Source organism: Terrapene carolina, unplaced genomic scaffold (genome assembly GCF_002925995.2).
Source record: "Terrapene carolina triunguis isolate 2854851 unplaced genomic scaffold, T_m_triunguis-2.0 Scaffold53, whole genome shotgun sequence".
Classification (NCBI taxonomy): domain Eukaryota; kingdom Metazoa; phylum Chordata; order Testudines; family Emydidae; genus Terrapene; species Terrapene triunguis.
The window spans coordinates 9,341,047-9,367,546 of NW_020664404.1; the positions used below are offsets into that span (position 1 = coordinate 9,341,047).

Here is a 26,500-nt window from a genome sequence, read left to right on the forward strand (position 1 = left end):
AAGTGGTACAATTCCCCTAGTGGGAATGCAATTAGATCACTATAACAGTGCTTTATACAGGAATAGCTATCCTGGTATGGAATGGGGGAAAATAAGCTATCCGAGGTGCTTTCATTTGAAAATTTTCAAAAAGGTCATGACATTTCTATCTTAGGTTTGTATTAAACAAAGTGAATACACAAAACCTAAATCAGGGCCTGACTTACCTAATAGGAAAATCAGGCTGTTCTATAACCTTGCCTGTAAATGAACAGCTAAGCACTTTTGCAGTACAAAGCTGTTATGAAGTGAAAGGTAGGAATCTAATCTGAAAATCTCCTTAAAGGCAGATGTGCGGAAAAACTGCCAAATCTAGAAAGAAAGGACTAGTTCCAAGGGAGTTACAGCAGGAAGGAGTTTACACCTAAGTTTGATACAGGCATTTGACAAGAACTGCAGTCTCCCTACCTGTTTCAGTAAGTTACACGAAAGCGTGAAGATATCAAATAAAGATGAGTCTCGGAACGAAGAGGCTATTTTCCTGTGCTTGGTCAGGGGATGGGTGGTGTCCGCCTGGATAGAGAGACAAGCAACTTTTAGAACTAGTTTATAGGAAGGAAACAAGGCAAGTAGAATTCACAGGAATGTTGCTAATAAAACATTAGTGGCACACCAAGGCATTCCTCCCCCATAACTGCATTGCATCAGTTGATTAAACTGAAGGGATGTTCTCCAATTGTATTACATTCTATTAACATAAAATAATGGTTCCTATACTGCCATTAACTTTTTACTGAGCTGCTGATAAAACTATATTACCTGTCTTGGGTATTAAGTGAGAACAATGTTCCTAAACTGCTTAAACACACAGTTTCATCTCAAGAAAAAAAAAATCAAGTTTACTTGAGCTGGTTTTAAAGAAGGATTAAGGGTAACATTTTCAACAGCACTTAAGTGATTTAGGAGGCTAAAGCCCATTTTCAAAAACAATTTAAGTTGTTAATGTCTAAATCATTTTTGAAAATGGAATGTAGGTAAAATTTTCAGAAGTCCCCAGTATCTAGTTTGGGTAATAATTCTTGACCTACTTAAACTAGATCCACTAAATCATTCCTGATAGCTCATTACTCTTTCCACTCCCATATATGAAAGTGCTGGCCAGATGCAGAGTCCTCTACCAGCAGCGAATCACAGTCACAGTGAGAGCCAAGTGACAAGATACCTGGACGAACAGAAAATTACAAGAAGCCCTTAGCATTGGTGTGCATCACTTTGGATCTGGCCACGTTGGTTTTTAAACTCATGTACGTGACTTGTAGCTGCATGACAATTAAGTATGCCAAGTGTGTTAGGAGAAGTAAGTGGATGTTGCTTGATATAGGATACCACAACCACATACTAATTTGAGAAATGTGCTCTAAACTCTGAATACAGGTGATGTTGACAGCTTCCTATGTATCATCTTGTAAACTACAGTATTATCACTAGAAGCTTCCTATGTATCATCTTGTAAACTACAGTATTATCACTAGAAGCTTCCTATGTATCATCTTGTAAACTACAGTATTATCACTAGAGATTTTTTAAAATTCTGAATATTGCAAGGCTGGATTGAAATAAAAGATCTATTCCTTCAGTGGCCTACGGTGAATTACTTTTTGGTGTGCAAGTAAAACGTTCTTCCCCCCACCCTCACAATCACTCATGATACACAGGGAAAGAAGGCTTAAATGCATACCATAGACACATACTTAACCTGAAACCGCCTCTCCATTCAGAGTTTCATTACTAGACTACTGCTTGTTACCCTCGTTTATACACACCACTTATCACCTTCCATCTTATACGGCCCCCGTTACTGTAGGATCCAAGCATCTTACAACCTTTACTGTATTTATCCTCACAGCACCCTCCTGAGGCAGGGCAGTGCCATTATCCCCATTGTGCAGATGGGGAACAGAGGCAGAGAGAGACAGTCACCCGCCCAAGGGCACACAGAGTTTGTGGAGAAGGAGAGAATTGAACCTAGCTCTCCCCTGTCGCAGGGTAGTGCCCTAACCACTAAACGGATACTTCTCTCATCTCTCCCCTATCAATTATCTATTAGATGAGGTCTAGAAAACAGGCATCCTGTATTCTCTACATGCCCATTGCTGATCTCATGCACTTTTTGCAAGAGTCAGGATTTGCTTCACTGTTGCTGGTAAGTTTCCCAGCTCTCCTGCGTTGTGCCACACGCTACAAGCCAGTTGGCTGCTACTCTCCCCATACTAGAGAAGGCAGTATTTCAGTACGTGTATTGTTTGTACAGCTCTTTGAGACAAAAAATGCTATATTAGTGTAGATATTTTTATATACAAAAGCTACCAAAAATTCACTTTAAGAAAAAAGACCCATACAAATTACATGGTAATGAATCTGAAATTCACAGTTATGAAATCCCCAAGTAAATCACCATCCACTGTATTTGCCACATACCAACACAGTGACTGCTAGCAAGTGAGCGTGCTTTTAGCAATACAAGTGGTGGCAATTTTAGGAGGGTGTCTTTAACCCAAAATGTATTTAGATAATATTTTGTGGTAGAATTATTCCTCACATATTTAAACAAGAGATTCATGAATCATGGCCAAAATTTTCCAACTTTGTTGCCTACAGCTAGGCACTTAAATACGGATTTAGGAAACAACTGGTGAGAGAACTTTTCTGTTTATCCCGTCTCCTGTTAGGTATTCGAACCATGCAGGGAGATGCTGATCAATATATACTGATTCACTGCATCTTGCTGGCTTGTTAGTTTTGCCCTTGATATTAGGGAGGTGGGAGTGGTTCTCTGAGCACAGGGAACTAAGATCTGAGACAGAGAGGTCTCCTGCAGGGAAACTACAGAAGCATCCAAGGCTGAGGAGAAAGTCCAGCCACAGGTTTACAATTACTTTGTTGTCTGAGTAACCAGTGAAGCTTGCAGGCTCCTAAACAAAAAGTGTCCCAATTTTTAGAGAAGCTGAACTTCACTTACTTCAGTGTGAGCTGTGGATGCTTTGCACAGCTTTAGACACCAAAATGGGAAAGTTCTGGCCTATATTCCCTGTACCTAACAGACTGCAGACAATCATTTTTAATTAAGTTATTCAGCGCCATGGTAGAGTTTCAAAGCCTGGGTTATTTTCAAGTGTTTGCACATGTATTAGCAAAAGCAAAGTTAGTTTCCATATTAATGAGAACTTAAAAGGCTAAAACAAAACTAATTAGGATTGGTCCTTTCAGCAAAAAAGTCTAGAAAATCGATCATCTAAACTAGAAGGGTCCCCAAGGAAAATTGCTCCTTGGGGTGACTGGTAGCAGTCTGAAATGCACTATTAAAATCTGTCTGAAGGAGTCATAGCTAGAAAATAAATTGGGCTTTAGGAGTGTATGATTATTTCCTTCATGCTTAGATGTGACCAATTAATGTCTCTAGTCCCAGCTTTTCAAATAAATACCAGAGAGGAAGCAAGATCTAGCAGAAATCGGACCATGGGACTGAAAGACAAGAACTCCTGAGTCCTAGTCCTGTTTATGCCACTGATTCAAATGTAGGCTTGGTCAAGTTACTTAACCTCTGTGTCCCTTCTTGCCCTGTCAGTACTCCCCACAAAACCCAAAACAAAACCAAAAGTGCAAGAAATAGGGTCAGTATTTGTAAGGAGCACTGAACATGTAACGTTATGTATTTGGAACAGAAACTCAAAATATTTACCAGATTTGCTATGATTATATCCTATATTTATATCCCCATGAAGAAGTTATTGTAATGATTGACAATGCAAAAAGTTAAGAAATTTTTTAAAAATGAAACTGCATAAAGTTAAAAGAATGTATAGGAATGGAGGACAAAAGATGCTAATGATGCTTTGCTAATTCATGCTGTGGGGCTTTATCCTCACAGGCAAGGTAGTACTGGGCATGAACCCATTTGCTATTTTAGTGTTGCTTCATTTTTATCATGGAGCATTACATCCAGATACTGGAGAAGATGAGAGATGCTAAAAGAGCAGGAGATGGCAAAGAAATCCTTAGATCAGAGGAAATATCAATATCTTACCGCAAAAGCACATGATAGCATAAAAAAATAAAAATCAGCGCACACACACACACAACAGAACAATACAAATGAGAAAATTGGACACTTACTTCACTGAAGAAGGCTGTAGCACTTACTTGATTAATTTCATTTGTTAGCTGAGACAGGATTGTCACTCCTATGATGCAGTGTTCTACGCTATCCTGATGAGAGATTGGAGGGGAAAAGAGGAGGAATTAGCAGTGTCAAGTTGTTCTCGTCAGTTTTCACTGTAATTCCGAAATCCTTCTGCCATGCAGAAGGAAGTACTTGCACACCGTAAATCAGATATATTTGGCTAGATATGCCATGTCCTCGTAGAACAGTGATTGGAAAAAATGTTTAAGCACCATGTTTTTAAAAAACCCAGGAGTTCTAATTTTAGTATATGTGCTGCTATTTAGATGCATTAAAAAAAACTATTCATATTATTTACAATTTGATACGTTTGCCAGACTTCTCAGCAGCTAACAATTTCTATGGAATGCTCAAACAAAAACACATGTTATTTAATGGCTCATCTATCTATTCTAAATCACATTTTTGGTGCCTACTTACCCCTGATTCTTCAAAGATTTACATGTGTGCTTAATTTTAAGTACATAGTTCCATTGAAATCAATGGTAAACTTAAGTGCATAAATCTTTGCAGGACTGGGACCTTAATGATCATGAAAGCTGCCAATTGACAGCTCTGAAAATTGAAGTCTTAGAGCCACAGAACTCCTGCAGCATGAGAAGTGGCAGTTAAATTTTCCCCAATCACCACCCAATCAATATCTCACTCCTGACAATTAGGCCCCACCTCTAGCAGTCAAGAGAGTTCATTCTCCATGGCCCTTACAGTCTTTGGCTTCTCTTTTATAGACTAACACATTGTTGGCAGACTTGATACAAAACACCTGCTCACTGGGAATGAGACTTTACATACCAACTAACTTCACATAAGAGCTACCTTGGTCTCTTCTTTTGCCACAAGGAGTTCCCTTCCTGTAACTAGATAGGGTTCCCTTCTCCGGCTCCACTTTGGTTAGCACCCGCCTGCACTAATTGTCCCAATTTCTTCTCTGATCCGAGTCTAAGTTCATCCCCTTTGCAGGAGTCGAAACACACTGCAGTCTTGGTGGGGAAGAGGCTACAATCACAGGCCTCTGTTTTGAACAATGATCTCAAGCATTAACATGATACTATGTGGCTGTAGCCAGGAATCTTTGCTGAACCCATGACCTAAAACCAAATACAGCCTTCAACATGTCTCAGGAGGCTGAGTTGAGAATTGAGTGAAAAGCAAAAGAATTGTCTCAAAAAGCTAGAAGTCATTTGAGCTGTTTATGGAAAGGTGTAATCCTCCGGCATTGTAATATTTTCTAGATATCACTTCTTGAATTTTACTTTTCTGCAGCAGTTTTTAAGTGCAGAAATCCCCACACTCATACTATTCAACTGCCTATCCAAATAAATAAATCCCACCATCACAATATAAAAGTCCCACTCTAGTTCCTTTCCTCTTCTCCCACTGCAGCCATGTACTCTGGGATTATTTACTACTACTCTTCCATCTTCCTCTAATTTGTGGAAGTTAAGTTGTAAAAACATTAAATTAAAAAAAAAAGAAATGAAGTTGAGAGTGTTGTGAGAAGAGTGCGATTTTATGCCATGCTAGCCTCCTCGGGAAGAGAGTCCCACAGTTTGGGGCCATCTGCTGAAAAAGTTCAATCTTCTGTCTGTAAAGCTACACTCTTGTGGGCAGGGACTGACTTTTGACTGTTTATACAGCTTCTAGCCGAATGGGTCTCTGATTCTGATTGCAATAGCACCCTGAGACCCCAGTGTCTCATAATAATAATCATGTTATGGGATGGGATGTTTCTACAGATATATCTAGCCACGATGTTCCACATAAGATCTGTGAAGATCTTCTATAACCAACCCCCCCACGTCTCACACACACACTTTTAAAACCTTCCTCTGTCACACCCCCAACTCATATCTTGCACTCTGCAGCCAATGAGTTGTAGCCAGTCTTTTTCCACTTCTTCACTGAAGCTATGTTGGCCAGCCAGAGCAATGAGAGGTTCCCCCATGCTTAGTCTCTTTTCTTAGCAGTACTACTCTGATGGCTGCCCAGGGAACCCCCTCTTCTCCCTGGCATGGCACGTTAGAATTTTAAAGGATCTCGAGGTCGGTACAGCCAAAATTAATGACCCAAAAAAACAGATACACCCAAACTGATTGACTGATCGTTTTCCCATACTAAAGGGTCCAAATTCAAAATTGAAGGCCCTGATGGTTCTGGCTTAATACTAAAAGATTGGTATTTAAACAAACCAAGCAATTTGTCACACTCGAAGTAACAGCTGCAAATGAGGTGAGGTGAGGTGCACAGATCAGTTTAATGGGAAGTCATCCTGCTTTTCATTTTGGATGGATCATTTGGATTTGGGGCTTTGAGAGAGGAATTACATACTTGGAATCCTAAAGTTCTGCCATATTATTAAATACTTATAGCACACCATGAGTGCCAGGCACTTTACAGACATCAAAATGACAGTCCCTACCCTGAAGGGCTTACAATCTCATATGGGACAGTTATCAGCAATAGCTATTAGCTATATTAACTAATTATTATATTATAATATATTATATAATATATTAACTAATTATTAACTAATAAATAGTTATTAGCAATAGCTAATGCAGTGGAAGTGGAAAAATAACTGCACACTTACCCTCAGAGCATTATATGGCAATTATGCACAACAACAACACTCCAATCACACCAGGTTTTGGTCCCCGTCCTCCCCTCCCCCCTCCGCCCCCGCCCCTACCCCTTTCTTTTTTAAAGGTGTCCCTGACCTGTAAAAATCTTGTGACATCTGTGATCACATTTCGGAAGACATATTCATCCTTCTGACAGTCAAACCAGCCCAACTTTGTGATCCTGGCATATAACTGAATTAGTGCTTGCGTTACAAAAGTTGCCAACTTTGGCCTGGTGGCAAGGTAGTTGAGCACATAGTTCCCTGCAAGACAAAAAATAAAAATAAAAATCAGGAAATTCCTAGACAAAAAGACCGTTAAGCTGGACATAAGGTTGTGAATCTGCATTAGGAAAAATATCTTTATAAAGCTTACACCAAAACACAGGGAACAATCACCATGTTGGAAAGTATGGAAATGCAGCTATGGTATCCAGACAACCATAACTGATCTTTTATTCATGTCTTTTTTGAGAGACTAGTCATAATATAATACAATACACCAAGGGTTTGGAGGTTCTAGAGATATGAAATTGTGGGTGGGTATTCATGTAGAACAGTTTCTTCCCACACACACGTGTGTTATTTTGTATTACAAGAGGAGTTCAGTCCTTTGAAAGAACACGTCTGGCAAGAACTGCTGAAAGGTTTAAGGACCATTCCTCAGAAAAGGCCCCCCCAACATCAGGGCATTCCGTTGTCCAGTGAGAAAGGAGAAGCTGATTAACTCTGGCTTGTTAAAGCACCTATGACATGCTTTCTCAGGGACCCCAGATTGCAAGTCACCTTGCTATCCCCCTCCTACATCCAGTGTGACAGTCTTGTGCATGGTAGCTGGATGTCAGTCCTTCACTCACACAAACACTCCTCAGGGCTCTGGCAAGCCCTTACTCAGCCTTGCAGGTTAACAACAGGTGCACCCCAGCCCACGAACCACCCTGAAAGCATCCCTCTTTAATGTCCAGCTCCTGTCACCGGACACTCTCAGTAATTACTACTCCCAAGGGAATAGTATATACACAACAGCTTGTTTGAGTCAGCTGAGTATCAGCTCTAATATAACAATACAACACTGTAATCTATGTATAGTAAAAACAAAAGTAAGTTTAGTAACAAAGGGAAAGATTTAAGGTGCAGTAAGCACAGATAAGAACAATGGGTTACAAGTAAAACAAAAGTATGAAATGCTTGTACTAGACTAAGACTGAAATTTAACAGACTAAACTTGTCTAAAGCAATTTCTCACCTACGCCCTTTCTTGCAGCATTTCAACCAAGGCTGGTTGAGATCCTGTTTTCATTGATATAACTGCACTGCAGGGTCACCTGCTCAAGTGCAGGATAAAAGAGTGATCCTTGTGCCTCTCTCTTATACCCTAGAGTCAGAAAGACTGCCTGGGATTTCCTTCCTGGTGTGCTGGCACCAAAGTGTCTCCCCACACAAGTTTATTTCGCATCCCCTCTTGACCTGTTTTTCCTGTTATTCTCACATGTAAATGGGGCCTCCTTTGTGCTAGGCTTTACAATGTTTGATTTACATATAAATAAATGAGGTAGGTGATTCCACATCCCTTGTCTGGCAAAACCCACTTGCCAACCCTGCCTGGGACACAGATTCTAAAACATTTTCAGTATGTATATACAACTTCTTAAATATCACCTGTACATACATCACACAACTATTATGAGGATCCGTCTGACACAAGCTTCCATCTGACACCTCACACATACTATGAAAGCAGTGTGTTAGGACAGAGAGTTTGTCAGGCCTGATAAGAGTTGCTGTTATAGAACAGTAAATGCTTTGCCAGTTGGCACCGAAGGGTTCCTAGGGTCACAGCCACACTAAGAAAAGGAGGTATCATAGTTACTCTCCCAACAAGACACCGGTCAGAGATAGGCTTCTACCCCATCCCATCAGAATGACTTTCCCACAGGAACTACTGCAAATGACAAGTGGAGTCCCACAAAGCATTCTCAATTCTGAAACCATATCTGCCATTCTCTGCCTGGTGGGTCTTGCGCACATGCTCAGGGTCTGATTGCTATATTTGGCGTTGGGAAGGAATTTTCCCCCAGAACAGATTGGCAGAGACCCTTTGTGTCTTTTGCCTTCCTCTCCAGCATGGGGCACAGGTCACTTGCAGGTTTAAACTAGGGCAAATGGTGAATTCTCTCTAATTGGAAGTCTTTAAACCATGATCTGAGGACTTCAATAACTCAGCCAGAGGTTATGGGTCTATTACAGGAGTGGATGGGTAATGTTCTGTGGCCTGCAATGTGCAGGTGGTCAGACTACATCATCACTATAGTCCCTTCTGACGTTAAATGTTTATGAGTCTATATCCTTGGAAGAGACTGCCCAAGTGTCCTATCCATTCTCCCTTCCTTCCCTAAAAAGTGCATCAGTGCAATCAGACCTGCTCTTACTCTATCACCCCTTAGCGTGCAGATCACTGTCTGACAGACAGAACATACAGTAATCTGCAGTCACAATCACGGTTTAGTTTTAGTCTTGGATTACCAGAATCCTAGTTTTCCAAGTGGCTTTCCACCTTGGCCCACTCTTTAGAGCTGGCTTAGATCAGAGCTGTGGCTGAGATCTTTTGTCCCTTTGATAGTAGCAGAACTGTGAAACTCACCAGTCTCAGTTCAATGCAATTTCGTATAGACAATAAAACATGAAAGTTATCCCTGTAGTGGGTCACAGGCAAAAAGCAGATTTTAGCCAGTATCTGTCTTCAATGACTTGGGAGACAATGAACAGAAAGAAACCCCTCCCTTCTCTCCCCCACCTGGCAAAGTAGAAGAACAAAGAAGGGCAAATACAAAATAATCACCTTTCCTAATGACTGGATTCATTAAGATACCCCTTGCTATTAAGGAACAAGTAGGGAAGAGAAAGGAATTAGGAGATGAATAGCCTAATTCATAAAGAATTGAGTTACTATCTTAAAATTTGTTCATTCATAAGGCCACAAATTTGTGATTACTTTGGACCTGGATAACTCCTATCTATCTGGCATTCAAAGCCAGTAGTCTCTGGGCTAGGAAAAGATATTGTCCGACAGCAAAGTTGCCTTTTCACTATACGTTTTAGGCTACCAATGTCCATACATCTTAATAGCTTGCAGAAAGACTTCCTGTCACAATGTAGTACTGTTAATTAGTCATTATCCATAGTATTTGCTGGCTATGCCAGTGGCTTGGCTAGAGAAAAGAAAGCTTTCTACTTACGAATGTCTATTCGCTGTTCCAATGGCAGAGGGTTGTTTGTGCGTGACACAAGTTTTGTAAGGCATGTAGCTGCCAATAATTGGGAGTAGGATGACTGTAAAGAAAAAACACAACAAGCAGTGGTTTAATGCAAGTTTCAGTACAAAAGAGGCCACAGCTGAAGACAAGGTAGTTGTGCACTACGTTAACCCAGTAACTTTCAGGTCTCTGGAAACTTGGGCTTCAATATTAGCTTAGTTCACAAGTCTAAATGCTCTGGACTGTCTTAGTTCCTTGTTTCTGTATACACCAAGTTTATCCAAAATATTTTAAAAAGAGCATCTATAAGGAAAAGGTAACAGGGTGACAGCAGCAGAAGGATAACATACCCTCCACCTGTGTGCCCCCACGTAGGGGTGGAGAGAATTATGACAAGCAGGAAGGAACAAGTGCCAATAGCAATATGTTGCAGGCAAGTGTTACTGCACGCTCAGTCCTAGATTTTATACAAACACTTCAAACTCTTCCACTTGACTACAAAACAGGTTAGTTTTCCCTTCCCCTTCATATTTTATTTATATATCATACAGAATAGCACTCGGACCAATGGATATTACTAACTAATTTAATCCAGGGAATAGGATACAAATAATGTGAGTGAACCATCAGAAATCCTAGGCGGTATGAGATTCTATGAATTACAGGCAGTGTAATTGCAAATGTTTCGTGTGTTAAATAATACCCAGTACTATAAAAAGGATTTGCCTCTATAACCTATTCCAAGAATCCAAGAGACCAGAAACCCATTTATAGTAATATGCCCAAAGAGAGTTTAATGTAAGTGAGTCAGATCATCCAATTTGTGCATCAGCTTTACAAAATGGCAATCTGACAGACTACACATACATAATGGGTTATATTCAAAGTAATAAAACTGTGCATTAGAGACTTTCCATTAAAATTGACCCCTCCCTTTCCCCCTGTGCTAGTTGCTGGTTCGTCCATGGTAGACACAAATGCAATTTGAAACCCAGAGGCTAATTTATTTTTTATTCCAAAGAAATTAAGGAGTCCACACACAAAAAAACTTACAACACGAAGAGATAAATAATTCAGCTCTTGTGTTCAGCTGGAACTGCACTGCACAGTGCCCAGTCTCATTCTGGTTCCTTGATATAGGGTGGCTAATGTTTCCTGATTTTTGTGAGCAAGCCACTGATCTAATAGACTCAAAGGGCTGAATGCACATTGGGCCATAAGTCAAACCTCAAAAGGTCCTGTGACCAAGCAATTTTAAGCATGATTTATCCTGCCACAAAGTGAATCAAGTGACCACTTGGGGGAAAAAAAAAAAAAGTACTGTAAAGATAAAAATTGTTCTTATTTCCCATGGTTGAAAGCTTTGAGGACATTATTGGAGAGGCTAACCTTTGCTTTAAGAGATTCTTAGTAGTAAGCTAAAATGGCCCAAAGCAAACTCTGTTTTAATCTCATCTGAGTCTCAGATCTCATGCTGGGATTTTAATCTTTGATCACATCTTCCAAGCTATTTTAGAACTCCTAAAGCAGCGGAAATCAGAGAATTTGCTTTTAAGAATTAACGTTGTATTCTTAGATCAGGCTGCATAATGGATTGGCCCATAAGATTAATCAAGAACCAATCCATCAAAAGACAGGTTCTTTTCATGTGATTCACACTGTTGGTATAAACAGACACATGGACAAAACTGGAATGATTGTGCAACAATAGCTCTCCTGTTAGAAGTGTTAGTGACACTTTAGCCCAAATTCACACAGTTTCCTAGCATGGTTATAGAGCCATAATTTGCTTTCCCAATCACAATAACCCCTTCCACAGCTCATCTCCCCCCAACCCTCCCAAAAAACAAACAACTATGCTATATCAAGTCTGGACCACATTTCATAACTGTGTTTAAGCATACTTATCTTTGTAGATTAGATGTGCTTTAGGATCTAAGCAGGATTCCTCAAAAGGGAAACCTCTTAGTGGGTACACTCCAATTTTTTTTCTAAACCAACAGAAAATGCAGGACCAACTGAAGGTTTAATTCTGGTATGCAGAAGACGTTCATGAATATGACACGTTCCAGCTTACTGGGGATGCATTACCTAATGTGCTTCCCTGTTTCATTCAGAGCATTCACCCAAAATGCCAAATTTGAATGCCAGTTCGTTTGAATCTATTATTATTTTCTACGTACACTTCCTCTTTCAAGGAGGAGCTGGCACTTGCTCAGACAGTCTGGGCTGTTGGTGAACTCGACCAAGGCTTTTTCTGCCTGGAGCCGTGTCGCGGTGTCTGTAGTTTCATACAGCTGCTTGCACAGGTTCTCTAGCTGGGCTAGGCTCTGTAATGGAATGACCACAGGAAAAAAATCAGTTAAAACAATTTCTTTTTACAGTTTTGTCAGATAGTGACTCAGCCGTGCAACCCATCTCATCTTTTTTAGGGAATGAGTATGTTGAAATTATACCTGGCTTTTCAGCCTATGCTACTTTTTTAGATGTTTCATGGCCATCTTCACCTGAATTAGGCACAAAACAATTGCTGCTTGATGGGCACATGAGAAATCCCCTCGCACCACCATCCTGTCCAAGAGCAACAGATAGCCTGCCAGACACCCTACATAAGAATGTGTCTTGCACCATCTCCTTACCCCTCCCTAGTATATTGCAAGAGAGCAAATTCCAGAGCTCTGCCACTCACTCCCATGAGTTCAACTTTTATCCAGAGTGTGGCCTTTTTCTTAATGTATTGAGGATGGTCAGGAGCCTGGGTTCAATTCCCAACTCTACCACATGCTTCTTGAGTGAACTTTAATAAGTCACACCTTTGTATCTCTGGCCCCAATCCCACAATAAGCTCCATGAAGATGGAGTCATATGCCTGCATGGAACCCCACTGACTTCGATGGGGTCTGCCCACCTAGCAATGACAGGATCAGAGTCCTAGTTTCCTCACCTGTAAAATGGGGATATAACACTTACCTACGATGCAGGGTTACCAAGAGGCTAAAGCCATTAGCTTGTAAGTCATAGATCTTTTTATAGAAGAAGTTATGCAATCACTATGCACACCTATGGTTCTCTATTATAATAATAAAAGTAGGATACGGATTTGGGGGTGGGGGCAGAAAGAGGGGCAAGCTGAACCAATTCTGCGATATTCAATCTTGAAAAGTAAAGAAGCCTGTACCACAATGGGATGCTAATTGCTTTTCTGTGGCCAACATTCCTTTTCCTTTCCACTCCAAAAACCCCACTAATTCCTTCAGTTACTGATGCTCCCATCACATCAGCCCTTCAAGATATAACAAGTTACAGAGCTTCCTCCAGAAGAATCACTAACGTAGTTCCAAATACCAGCTATCCCAGGGGCATTTTCACAATCATTTTTGCTGCTTCTTTTGCTTTCAGACTACACACAACAAGCTTTCCATTATACCCAAACCACTACTGACCAGGGAGCAGGAGTAACTAGGTGTCTTCTTGAACAGGTGGCTACTGTGTAATAGCATCATGTATTGCTGCCAAGACAGCTTGCCAGCCTGAACATAGCCATGAATGTACCTTTTGAGCTGGTGCCCTTCCTATCCCCCTACTCTTTACTGTCATTCTTGCCTCTAAACTTCGGTCTTTGCACACACTAAAACCTCTCTACTAAGAAGGTCCTTAGAATTACGCTGAAGTTATTTAAAAGTACAGATTATTAGCACAGCTTCCCCTCCACCATACATGTCGCCCTCCTCCTCCAGAGTAGGACTGGAAGCATTCTGTGCTTTGTAAACATTTTTAATTTATTTGCTACCAAAGGATTTCTAATATTAAAATTTCAACTTGTTTTCCTCCCTTAAGTTCCAAGCGTTTGTGCCTGGGACTGAAGGATCAGGAACACGGAACACTGCATTACAGAGATGTTTTATCAGGGGAGGAACTCAGTAGGATAGGGGAAAGAGAGAGAAAACTTCTTGAGGGGTAAGAGATGAGATGGGATCAGTAAAAAAGGCTGAATGCTTGAGAATGAAAACCCAGTGTGTTATTCCAAGTATATTTATATAGCCTTTGGCAGTGTGTCTCCTAACACCTCCCCCTCTCACCCCAGATGGCTACTGGTAAGCAATGAATCTCTGAGCTGCATGATTAGTTTAAGGTCTTGGTTTTGACCTATGACAGCCCTGTCTGGCTTGAGACCTGCTTGCTGGAGAGACCCTCTCTTCCCATTCAATACTGACTGACTGAGGTCAGCAGAGGCACTCCATCTGGAGTACCCCCTCCTCTGTTTAAGAAAGTTGCCAGCAAGATATTCTCTATGAAAGGCCTTCAAATACTCAAATTTCAGAATTTATTCCTCCTACCTCCATCCCATAATCCAAAATGGATTATATCTGTGTAAATCCCATCCATTTACTCAGGTTCCTGTGGAACAAAAGAAGGCTGACATTTGTGGGTGAAATGTGGTGTTTTGAGTTTGATTTTCTCTCTGGTTCTAGAGGAGTTTATTTTTATCAATTCTTAGACTATTTTAATTGAAGTAAGCGCTATCTAGAGCTCATATGGGATTATATATTTCAATACAGTTTCCTTGTGAAGGTGGCCTCTGACTATTCATATTATTATTTCAAATTTTTGGAGAATCTAATTTCTCTTCCACCCCAACTATGTTTATCGCTGTTACCCTCCAATGTTATGCAAAGGTGGGGACACACTTGTTTGTTGGAGGATTTTGTCTCAGATCGGCTACATTCTTGAGAATGTAAGTCTATGATCTGGTCTACTTTAGAAAAGTTGCACTGGTGTGACTAAATCAATTTAAAAAATTTATCAATGCATACCCCTAACATTCAAGTACTTAAACGGGTTTAAACCTCACTTGAATTGATTTAGCTTAATTCACTAAATTTATGAATTTATACTGATTTATCTTAAGGAAGGTTTAAACTGGTTTAAGTGCATCTATAGAGGTTTGCATAGGTGGAATTACATTAATTTAAAATCTATTTAATTCTCCTGGTGCAACTTGTCTAATATACATCTACACTGACTTCAGTTTGTATTTGTAAGTGGTGACCTTTTGTTTTTAAAATAAATCTGTGATTTTATTACCTGTAGTTGAGCAAGAGATTGTTGTTTCATTTAACAGTCTAAATTAAGGCTACGTCTAAACTAGAAACTTCAAAGCGCTGCCGTGGGAGCGCTTTGAAGTGTGACTGTGGTCACGCTTGAGTGCTGGGAGAAAGCTCTCCCAGCGCTCCTGGTAATCCACCTCCATGAGAGGAACGGCTCCCAGTGCTTGGAGCCTGTCCACACTAGCACTTTAAAGTGCTCAAACTTGCTGCGCTCAGGGGGGTGATTTTTCACCCCCCTGAACGCAGCAAGCTTGAGCACTATAAAATGTAAGTGTAGATAAGTCCTTAGTTTCCTTGAAACAAAAGCTGCCACTGTGCTCTCAAACACATGGACATGTGCAATGCTATGTCTGCTGTAAAATCGCTTACCTCACTCCCGTGTCTCAGATCAAGATTAAGATTCAAGGCTGCTCTGATCTGGTAGGAGACCGCTGGCTCCCTTCACAGGCACACTCTCATGCGGCCTCAGAGATCAGTTTCACATCTTCTCAAATAATCAAGAGGAAAATTTCCACTAATCAAATCCCAGAAAGTATTTTGAATCTTGTGAAATCTACTTTGTTTTCAAGTTTTAAGTGGCTCTTTTTAACTCATACCCAAAGGTATCAGTTCAAGACGTTTAACTCCAGAGACACAGTTCTGCCCAAGGGCCTTCTCTTGTTCAGTATCTCACAAATCCCAGCATCTCCCCAAATGAGAAGCCAAGGATATATTGGCATAGAGTTTAAAATGAGCACTGCTGTGCTCAGTGAGAATATATTGCAATAAAAGATAAGGTAAGTAGCAATGAAGACAGTTTTATTACAGTACAATCCAACTGGTATATCCCAATGGAAAAAAGAATGTACCAATTAAGCAATCGAAGGCTCATTGGGAATATGTCATTCTGGAAGATGTTCACTTATTTCCATGAATTGCTTAATAAATAATTAATGTCCACAGCACTGAAGTATTAATACAAAACTAGCTTACTGCAGGACTTTAGGCAGGACACTCATACTACTGATGTTCAAACCAAAGTAGGCCAGTAACAACCTCTCCTTTCTGGGGGTGAACATTACTGGATTAACACACGTCCTTCTTCCCACTTTGGAAACCTGGATTCAGGTAGTGGCGAAAGTCACAAGTGTAATGAGTTAGGTCATTTTAGTCTCACATCGCTAAATCTACAGGGCACACTGGAACAATGCAGAAGGATCAGTAATCTTGGCTCAAGAGAAATCTAGCAATGGAGTAGAAGCGGGTGCTGCAGGATAACATTACAGTGCCTCAGTAGAGCTGTATGGGGAGAGCTTGCAAAGCTCCTGTTCATACTATGCCTTGCCTTTGAGAGCACTCAATAGGCCACTTTCACAAGCACTAAGTTAGTCAGAGTTCAAGACTAGAAGAGTCTGTGACGGGTTGGATCACAGAAACCCCCTTGGGAGCTGCCACCTAATGTACCAAGACTACTTCTATTCCTGTTTTCCCTGCCAGCTCAGGACTCCAGCACCCTGTCTTGCTGAGCCAGACACTCCCATCTGCTCCAACAAAGACCCAGGGTCTGAATTACTTGCCCCAAAGCTGCAGGTTTACCTGAAAACAGCTCACAGAAGTGTGCTTGTCTTTAGCACTCAGATACCCCAACTCCCAATGGGGTCTAAACCCAAATAAATCCGTTTTACCCTGTATAAAGCTTATACAGGGTAAACTCAAATTGTTCGCCCTCTATAACACTGATAGAGAGATATGCACAGCTGTTTGCTCCCCCAGGTATTAATACATACTCTGAGTTAATTAATAAGGAAAAAAGTGATTTTATTAAATACAGGAAGCAGGATTTAAGTGGTTCCAAGTAGTAACAGACAGAACAAAGTAAGTCACCAAGCAAAATAAAATAAAATGCGCAAATCTATGTCTAATCAAAACACTGAATACAGATAGGATCCTCACCAGTTCCAGAATGCTCCCTTTTACAGGCTAATCTCCTTTTAGACTGGGTCAAGCAATCACTCACACCCCCTGTAGTCACTGTCCTTTGTTCCAGTTTCCTTCCAGTATTCTGGGGGGTGGAGAGGCTGCTGAAGACAAAATGGAGGGTCTCCCACGGGTTTAAATAGACTCTCTCTTGTGGGTGGAGACCCCCCTCCTCAGTCCTATGCAAAGTCCAGCTCCAAGATGGAGTTCTGGAGTCACCTGGGCAAGTCACATGTCCCTGCATGACTCAGTCTTTACAGGCCAAAGCCATTGCCCACATGGTATCTTGTATGTCTCCAGGAAGACTTCTTATGTGGATTGGAGCATTCCAAGATGCATTGTTCCCCAAGTGCTTCCTGATTAGGTACTTAACCTTGCGAATTCTTTCCTAAAGAAACTGACCAAATGCCTCACAAAGCTTACTTAGAAACCAAGCAAGTATACAGCCCATATTCTTAACCTCAAGTAGAAAATGATATATGTGTACAAATAGGATGAATAGATATAGTAGACCATAACCTTTACTGAGATATGTTACATGGCACAAGCAGCACAAAACATATTCCAGTTATGTCATACATACATTTAGGGTATGTCTACACTACGAGAGTAGTTCGATTTTAGTTAAATCGAATATGTGCAATCGATATTAGAAAGTCGAACGTGTGTGTCTACACTAAGGACAGTAATTCGACTTTGTCAGTCCACAGTACCAGGGAAAGCGTCGACATTGGAAGCAGTGCACTGTGGGCAGCTATCCCACAGTTCCCGCAGTCCCCGCTGCCCATTGGAATTCTGGGTCGAGCCCCCAATGCCTTCTGGGTAAAAAAATGTGGCGAGGGTGCTTTTGGGTAACTGTCGTCATCCGTCAGTCACTACCGCCCTGCCTCCCTCCCTGAAAGCGCCGGCGGGAAATCAGTTCGCGCACTTTTTGATCAGTGACAGCGCGGACGCCACAGCACTGCGATCATGGATCCCGCTGCGACCATCGCTGCAGTTGTGGCCGTTCTCAACGCCTCGCACCTTATCATACACCTTACCCTGAGGCAGATGCAGAGTAATCAGGCGAGGAGGCTACGGCACCGCCGTGAGGGCCTGAAGTCGGAGAGTAGCACAGAGCTGTCAGAAACCACGAGCCCCAGCGCACAGGACATCACGGTGGCAATGGGGCATGTGGATTTTGTTGAACGGCGATTCTGGGCCCGGGAAACAAGCACGGACTGGTGGGACCGCATAGTGCTTCAGGTCTGGGATGAATCCCAGTGGCTGCGAAACTTTCGCATGCGGAAGGGCACTTTCCTGGAACTTTGTGACTTGCTGTCCCCTGCCCTGAAGCGCAAGGACACCCGCATGCGAGCAGCCCTGACTGTCCAGAAGCGAGTGGCCATAGCCCTCTGGAAGCTTGCAACGCCGGACAGCTACCGGTCAGTCGCGAACCACTTTGGCGTGGGCAAATCTACCGTGGGGGTTGTTGTCATGCAAGTAGCCAAGGCAATCGTCAAGGTACTGCTGTCAAAGGTAGTGACCCTGGGAAACGCGCAGGCCATCATAGATGGCTTCGCTGCGATGGGATTCCCAAACTGCGGTGGGGCTATAGATGGGACTCACATCCCTATCCTGGGACCGGGCCACCAGGCCAGCCAGTACATCAATAGAAAGGGCTACTTTTCAATGGTGCTGCAAGCACTGGTGGACCATCGGGGACGGTTTACAAACATCTATGTCGGATGGCCGGGCAAGGTTCATGACGCTCGCGTGTTCAGGAACTCTGGTCTGTTTAGACGGCTGCAGGAAGGTATTTACTTCCCGGACCACAAGATAACTGTGGGGGATGTGGAGATGCCTACAGTGATCCTCGGGGACCCAGCCTACCCACTAATGCCCTGGCTCATGAAGCCCTATACTGGCGCCCTGGACACAGAAAAAGAACTGTTTAACTACCGGCTGAGCAAGTGCAGAATGGTGGTGGAGTGTGCTTTTGGCCGTCTCAAGGGGAGATGGAGAAGCTTACTCACTCGCTGTGATCTCAGCGAAACCAATATCCCCATCGTTATTGCAGCTTGCTGTGTGCTCCACAATCTCTGTGAGAGCAAGGGGGAGACCTTTATGGCGGGGTGGGAGGTTGAGGCAAATAGCCTGGCTGCTGATTACGCCCAACCAGACAGCCGGGCGATTAGAAGAGCCCAGCGGGATGCGCTGTGCATCCGGGAGGCTTTGAAAGCCAGTTTCAAGGCTGAGCAGGGTACCCAGTGACTTTTAAGTTTGTGGACACAGAAGCAGAACTTGCCCCCGTTTCTTTACCCAGTTGCCGTCGACTATCCTCTCCAATCACATACCCCCTTCACCCCCTTCCCAAAAAATAAAATCTGTTCTGTTTTGTTAATGGACACCATTGTCTTTATTACTGTTTTCGCGGGAATGTTTTAAACCTGGGACGCAGACTGTGGCGGGGGGCGGGTTTAGTGTTGTGATGCAAATGATGCTTCTAAACTCCAGGAATGACAGGCTCCGCGGTGGTGGACTGGTTGTTTCAACGGAGCCTGCCAGCCCTCCTGGCCGGAACTGCGTGTATGTGTCGGCTATGTGACTGTCTTGCAGGGGGAGGAGGGTTACAGATCCCCTGCTGCGCGGCTCTGTGATCCAGGGTAAGGACCGCTGCATAAGATCTGTAACTGCCCTCCCCCGCCACCAAGTCACAGAGCAACACCACCCCCCCCCACCACACAGAACATGAAAACCACCTCCCAGACTGACCAGGATAACTAGTCACTGCACTGTATATGTGCCCTGCTGCTGCACCTGCCCCCTGCTAAAGGTGACTGTCCTGTCCAATGACCAAGCCCCTTCCCCCCCCCTTCAGACAGACTCCCCTCCAAAAGAAGAGGATGGAAACAGAAATGAACAGAAACGTATTCTTTATTAACAACCGCACATGGAACGGGGGGGTGAAACTTGGACGGGGTCTTGTGTGAGGCGGGTAGGAAAGGACTTTTCAAATTTTGGGGAATGAGAGCCTTCTAGTGGTAGAGCAGTCCGCAGGGGTGGAGTGAAATTTTTCACGGCCCCTTCCACCCCTCCGTGTTTGGACTTTGGGTGAGGGGGGTATGGGACTTGGTGGCGGGGCAGGGCAGTTACAGAGAGACTGCAGCGGGGCTCTCTCCTCCTGCCTCCGGTCCTGCAGAACATCCACAAGGCGGCGGAGCGTGTCCGTTTGCTCCCTCATTAGTCCAAGCAGCGTTTGAGTAGCCTGCCTGTCCTCCTGTCGCCACCTCTCCTCCCGTTCCATGTTTGCCCGGTGCATTTGGGACAAGTTCTCCCTCCACTGTGTCTGCTGGGCTGCCTGTGCTCGGGAGCATCCCATTAGTTCAGCAAACATGTCTTCCCGTGTCCTCTTCTTCCTCCTCCTAATGTGCGCTAGCCTCTGGGCAGATGTGGCTGTGGGAATTGGAAAAAGGGAGTGAATTCCTGAGACAGAGCAATGTATCTGTGAACAGAGAACATAGTCTTTCTCTGTGAACAAGACCATGCAGAGCACCTATCACACGCGCACTGAGGACAAGGTCGAATTTTCTGCCCTCGCCTACAGTGCCTGCGGTCTTGCTGTGGCGAGCTGAGGAGCAGGGCAGGACACCGGACTTTGTCTAGATGGCAAACATGGTAAGCCGTAGACTTGTGGCCGCTTAAAACTTTAAGAGTGGCACTGGCCTCCTTTCACATAGAAAGCAATGCGAGTCTCTGCTGGCAGCAATCCTGCAAGCATGAACTCTGCCCCTGTCCCACCCCCTCGCGGCTGTAAACCGCGTGGCTGTAAACCGGCGGTTGCAGTTCTATAAAGGGACGGGCAAGCAGTCCCAATACTAACTTTCCCCTACCTAATTCACAGCAGGGAGTCATGCCAGACATCACCCTCCTGAAGGTCTCCGAGAGCCAGAAGGAGAAGATGCTCCGGGACAGCCTGCAGAAACCGGGGCCATTTGCTGCACTGCTGTGCAAGGCCATGATCCCGGAGTACCTGCTGGCGTTGTGGCAGGGAAACGTGTCCTACCACGGGGGGCCTAATAAGCTCTCCCTGCCCAGGAACCTGCTGATGAGGCTGGAAAAACACCTGCAGGAGGTGTATGAGGAGTTCTCCCCGGAGGATCTCGCCTCTATCCCCGGTTACATTGACCAGTTCCTGGCTTAGGTGCCCTTGGAGGGACAAATGACTGCAGGGTTTTGGGCACTATAATCATGAAGCGGACATTGTGCAATTTTTTGAAAATGGTTCGGACTATATATTGAGGCGCCCAAAAAAAGACAAATCATGATACACTTTGCACTGATTCCCCTTTTGTTTGACTTTACTGTTTACATGTTTTGAAGCACTTTACCCACTGTTCATATTTTCAATCTTCCTGTTTTGTTGCAAATAAATGTTTACATGTTTTAAAGCACTTTAGCTAATGTTAATATTTTAAATACGCCAGTTATGTTGTAAATAAATGTTTAGATATTTAAAACACTTACTGCTTGATCCGTCCCCTGAATCTGTGTCTGGGGTAACGGCTGGGGAGGGTTGGTAGGGGATCTCTGTCAGGGTGATGAAGAGCTCCTGGCTGTCGGGCAAATCAGCGTTGTAAGCGCTGTCTACTGCCTCGTCCTCCTCATCTCCTTCCTCCTCTTCCCCGTCCGCTGAGGAACCGGCCGCGGACAATATCCCATCCTCAGAGTCCACGGTCAGGGGTGGGGTGGTGGTGGCGGCCGCACCTAGGATGGAATGCAGTGCCTCGTAGAAACGGGATGTGTGGGGCTGGGATCCAGAGCGTCCGTTTGCCTCTTTGGTCTTCTGGTAGCCTTGTCTCAGCTCCTTGATTTTCACGCGGCACTGCGTTGCATCCCGGCTGTAGCCTCTCTCTGCCATGGCTTTAGAGATCTTCTCATAGATCTTTGCATTCCGTCTTTTGGAGCGCAGCTCCGAAAGCACGGACTCATCGCCCCACACTGCGATGAGATCCAAGACTTCCCGATCCGTCCATGCTGGGGCCCTCTTTCTATTGGATTGCACGGCCATCTCTGCTGGAGAGCTCTGCATCGTTGCCACTGCTGCTGAGCTCACCACGGTGTCCAAACAGAAACTGCGATTCAAACTGCCCAGACAGGAAAAGGAATTCAAATTTTCCCGGGGGAGTGGCTGGTCAGAGCATCCGAGCTCGGACTGCTGTCCAGAGCGTCAACAGAGTGGTGCACTGTGGGATAGCTCCCGGAGCTATTAGCGTCGATTTCCATCCACACCTAGCCTAATTCGACATGGCCATGTCGAATTTAGCGCTACTCCTCTCGTTGGGGAGGATTACAGAAATCGATTTAAAGAGAGCTCTATGTCGAACTAAATGGCTTCCTGGTGTGGACGGGTGCAGGGTTAATTCGATATAACGGCGCTAAATTCGACATAAAAGCCTAGTGTAGACCAGGCCTTATAAGCACCCCCCCCCAATAAAGCCTTATGGGGTACACTGTCACAGAATCCACTATACCTAGTCTGACCTCTTACAGAGGATAGGCCTCCTCCATCTCCCATCCCACTAAACCCAACCACTGAAATTAGATCAAAGTATTGCAGCCTTCAGAAGATTAGACTATCATGTGCCATAGGCAGAGAGATGGAGCTGCACCAATTATTGAGGTCCCTGCAATGGCAAATTTCAAATGTGGTTTTATTTACTTATAAGTCATAGTAACATTGTTTAGGGGTCTATCACCACAGACATTAGAAAACATTACTGTTAAGTGAAAGGTCTCCTTTAAATGAAATGAAAGTCATTAGGCTGCCACTTACCCTTAAATGGGACTCTTGCAAAGGATGTAAAAATCCGGGGTGAAATTCTAGCCCCATTAAAATCAATAAGAGTTTTGCCAGCGACTTCCATGGAGACAGAATTACACTCTTGGTGAGTGCTTTTGTTTGTTTGTTTTTATGATGAATGAGGCAGATCTGAAAGTTACGTGTTCTTTCAAATTTAGAAGCATCAGGAATACAGAGTCTGGTCTTCCCTAGTTTTGTTGGAGGCCCAGTGGGAGTAAGAAAAGAGGTTTATTTTTGTGTTAATATCTTAATTTTAGGGGAACAGATGATGTTCAGTCTTTAAACACAGGCTTCCCTTATTCAATGTGTTAATAAGTCAATGAAGTTAAAATAGGTGTTACCATATACAATCCAAAGAGTTTTAATCTCCTCATTAAAAATCATTTCCCTCTTAACAGTTCAATTTTCACTCTTGCCTTTTGTGATATCATTTGCACCGGCTCTGCAAACATCATAGTCTTCCAGCCTAGACCAGGACAAGAGTTTTTAAAACACTAAACAAAAACACTCTGTGTGGAATGAGGGAGATGGCTTGGTTATTTGTTAAGAAACCGCTATGTACTTCAGTTAACCTCTGATATTTGCCTGTCTCTCTGCATGCATCTAAGTAAAAAAAAAAATATTTTAAACACTGACATAGAATATCAGGGTTGGAAGGAACCTCAGGAGGTCATCTTGTCCAACCCCCTGCTCAAAACAGGACTAATCCCCAGACAGATTTTTGCCCCAGATCCCTAAATGGTGCCCTCAAGAATTGAACTCACAACCCAGGGTTTAGCAGGCCAATGCTCAAACCACTGAGCTATCCAAAGGAGGCAGTTAGGTGGAACCAAGCAGGAACCTAAACAATGAGATAAGACACGAATGGTAAACAACTAGGAGGGAGTTAAGACAACAATGGCTGGGCCAGTAAGTGGGAAGATGCTATTTTCCAGATGACAGGCACAGTTGTGGGATACCAATGCTGAAAGTGTAGAGATGGAAAAAAAGACTACAGTAAAAAACGACAACTTGAAACAAGGATGGGGATACTGATTGTCTGTAGCTGCCTAGGTGTGGGGTGCTGACAGAGAAACTGCAGCAAACTGACGATCCTCATCTAGAGATGGAAGTAACAGGGGTGAGTAGAGCTTACCAAAGCTTGCAAGAAAAGATTAAGGCTTAGGTCAGGGGAAATACATGCACAAGTCTTTGTTTTAACCCCCTCTCGGCTGTGTATCCTTGAGTAAATAAATACTTGGCTTTGAAGAAGCCGTGAGAGTCACTTTAATCGGTTGCTAGTCCCAGTCTCCCAGAGGGAAAGGGCTTACTGGTGCCCAACAGGTGTTGGACCTGATGTAAAGTTGGTAAACAGATCAGAGACCCAGTCTAGGAGTGGGAGAACTGCATGGTTCTACCCAGAGAGGTGAAGGTAGCGAAATATGTCAACGGGGTGCACTGGAGAGGATCTAAAAGGGATCTAAAGTGCAGCTTGCCTCGTATCTAGACAGCCCCAAAACCTTGCTTTCCCCCAGATTTTGAAGAGATAGCCTTCTGGCCTATTGTATATACACATCAAAGCAACCAATTTTTTCCTGCTTTGTAGATCACCTGTAACATATTCAGGTATTGGATTAGATATTATACATTAATGTGCACCAAAATAACCAATGCAGAACAGGGCAAGTGAAGGATGAAGGAGATGCTTTTATTTGGCATTTCCTTGCATTTGTCGGTTGGAAGTAATGCCTGAATAGTAGTTTTACTGTTAATACGCTCAAACACCCAGAAAACATCCACAGAAGGCAGTACTCCAATCAGATCATTCTCTTTGATGAAAATCTTATTGATTCTAATTTTAGAAGAGTTTCACTGATGGATATTTATGCCCTCACGCTGGTAAAGTAATTACATGAATAAATGGACTCTCTCAACAGCCCTTGTGCTGCATTCTAGGTTTGCAGTGGTGAATTGTAAGTGAACCTCAATCTTTGTACCTTAGTGTCCTCATTTGGAAAATGAGCACCGTATTACTCACCTAACTTGTTTTGAAGAGAATAGATTGCAAGGCAAAATTAACCCTGTTAGCTAGTTCAGCCATCACAATAGAGTACAGGTGGACATGTTCTCTTCCACAAATAGAGCACTGACATACAACAGTCACAACAGAAATTTTTGATGCTCTGTTGTTGAAACGGTTGACTAAGAAGCCATTAGGATGTCACTCAAGGCTGCTTCCCCACTCTGAACTTTAGGGTACAGACGTGGGGGCCTGCATGAAAACTTCTAAGCTTAACTACCAGCTTAGAAGGTCCGCTGCCACCACTCCCAAAGTGCTAATTCCCTTCCCTGGGTATCTGTCCCACCATCCCCACAAACACGATACAGTTCTGCGGTAATCTGGAAGCCTACTTTCGTCGTCTCCGACTCAAGGAATATTTTCAACGCACCACTGAACACTGCACTGACCCACAGGAACCCTCCTACCAACACTACAAGAAGAAGAACTCTGCATGGACTCCTCCTGACGGTCGAAATGACAGACTGGACCTCTACATAAAGTGCTTCCGCAGACGTGCACAGGCTGAGATTGTGGACAAACAACATCACTTGTCCCATAACCTCAGCCGTACAGAACGCAATGCCGTCCACAGCCTCAGAAACAACTCTGACATTATCATCAAAGGGGCTGACAAAGGAGGTGCTGTAGTCATAATGAACAGGTCGGATTATGAACAGGAGGCTGCCAGGCAACTCTCCAAGACCACATTCTACAGGCCATTATCCTCTGATCCCACTGAGGAATACCAAAAGAAACTACACCATCTGCTCAAGAAATTCCCAGCTACAGTACGGGAACAAATCTACATGGACACACCCCCAGAACCCCGACCAGGGGTATTCTATCTGCTACCCAAGATCCATAAACCCGGAAACCCTGGACACCCCATCATCTCAGGCATTGGTACTCTTACAGCAGGATTATCTGGCTATTTGGACTCTCTCCTCAGACCCTACGCTACCAGCACTCCCAGCTATCTTCGCGACACCACCGACTTCCTGAGGAAACTACAATGCATTGGTGTTCTTCCTGAAAACACCATCCTGGCCACCATGGATGTAGAAGCACTTTACACCAATATTCCACATGAGGATGGACTACAAGCTGTCAGGAACAGTATCCCTGATGAGGCCACAGCAAGCCTGGTGGCTGAGCTTTGTGACTTTGTCCTCACCCACAACCACTTCAGATTTGGGGACAACTTATACCTTCAAGTCAGTGGCACTGCTATGGGTACCCGCATGGCCCCACAGTATGCCAACATTTTTATGGCTGACTTAGAACAACGCTTCCTCAGCTCTCGTCCCCTAGTACCCCTCCTCTACTTGCGCTACATTGATGACATCTTCATCATATGGACCCACGGAAAGGAGGCCCTTGAAGAATTCCACCTGGACTTCAACAATTTCCACCCCACCATCAACCTCAGCCTGGACCAGTCCACACAAGAGATCTGCTTC

At 43.6% G+C, this 26,500-nt stretch overlaps 1 protein-coding gene across 2 annotated transcripts in view; it reads right to left on the reverse strand.

Moving 5' to 3' along the window:
• The window catches only part of XPO7 (exportin 7), an 89,629-nt gene that overhangs the window by 30,393 nt on the left and 32,736 nt on the right, over positions 1 to 26,500 (reverse strand). The window contains exons 2-6 of one of the 2 annotated variants that reach the window (XM_024217716.1): positions 12,277 to 12,423; positions 10,076 to 10,169; positions 6,937 to 7,103; positions 4,180 to 4,245; positions 448 to 552 (exon numbers count right to left, since the gene is read on the reverse strand). In XM_024217716.1, the coding sequence (XP_024073484.1) occupies positions 448 to 552; positions 4,180 to 4,245; positions 6,937 to 7,103; positions 10,076 to 10,169; positions 12,277 to 12,423 (579 nt within the window). Of the gene's footprint in view, positions 1 to 447; positions 553 to 4,152; positions 4,246 to 6,936; positions 7,104 to 10,075; positions 10,170 to 12,276; positions 12,424 to 26,500 lie in introns of both variants that reach the window. The other variant, XM_024217715.1, reaches the window with a different exon arrangement.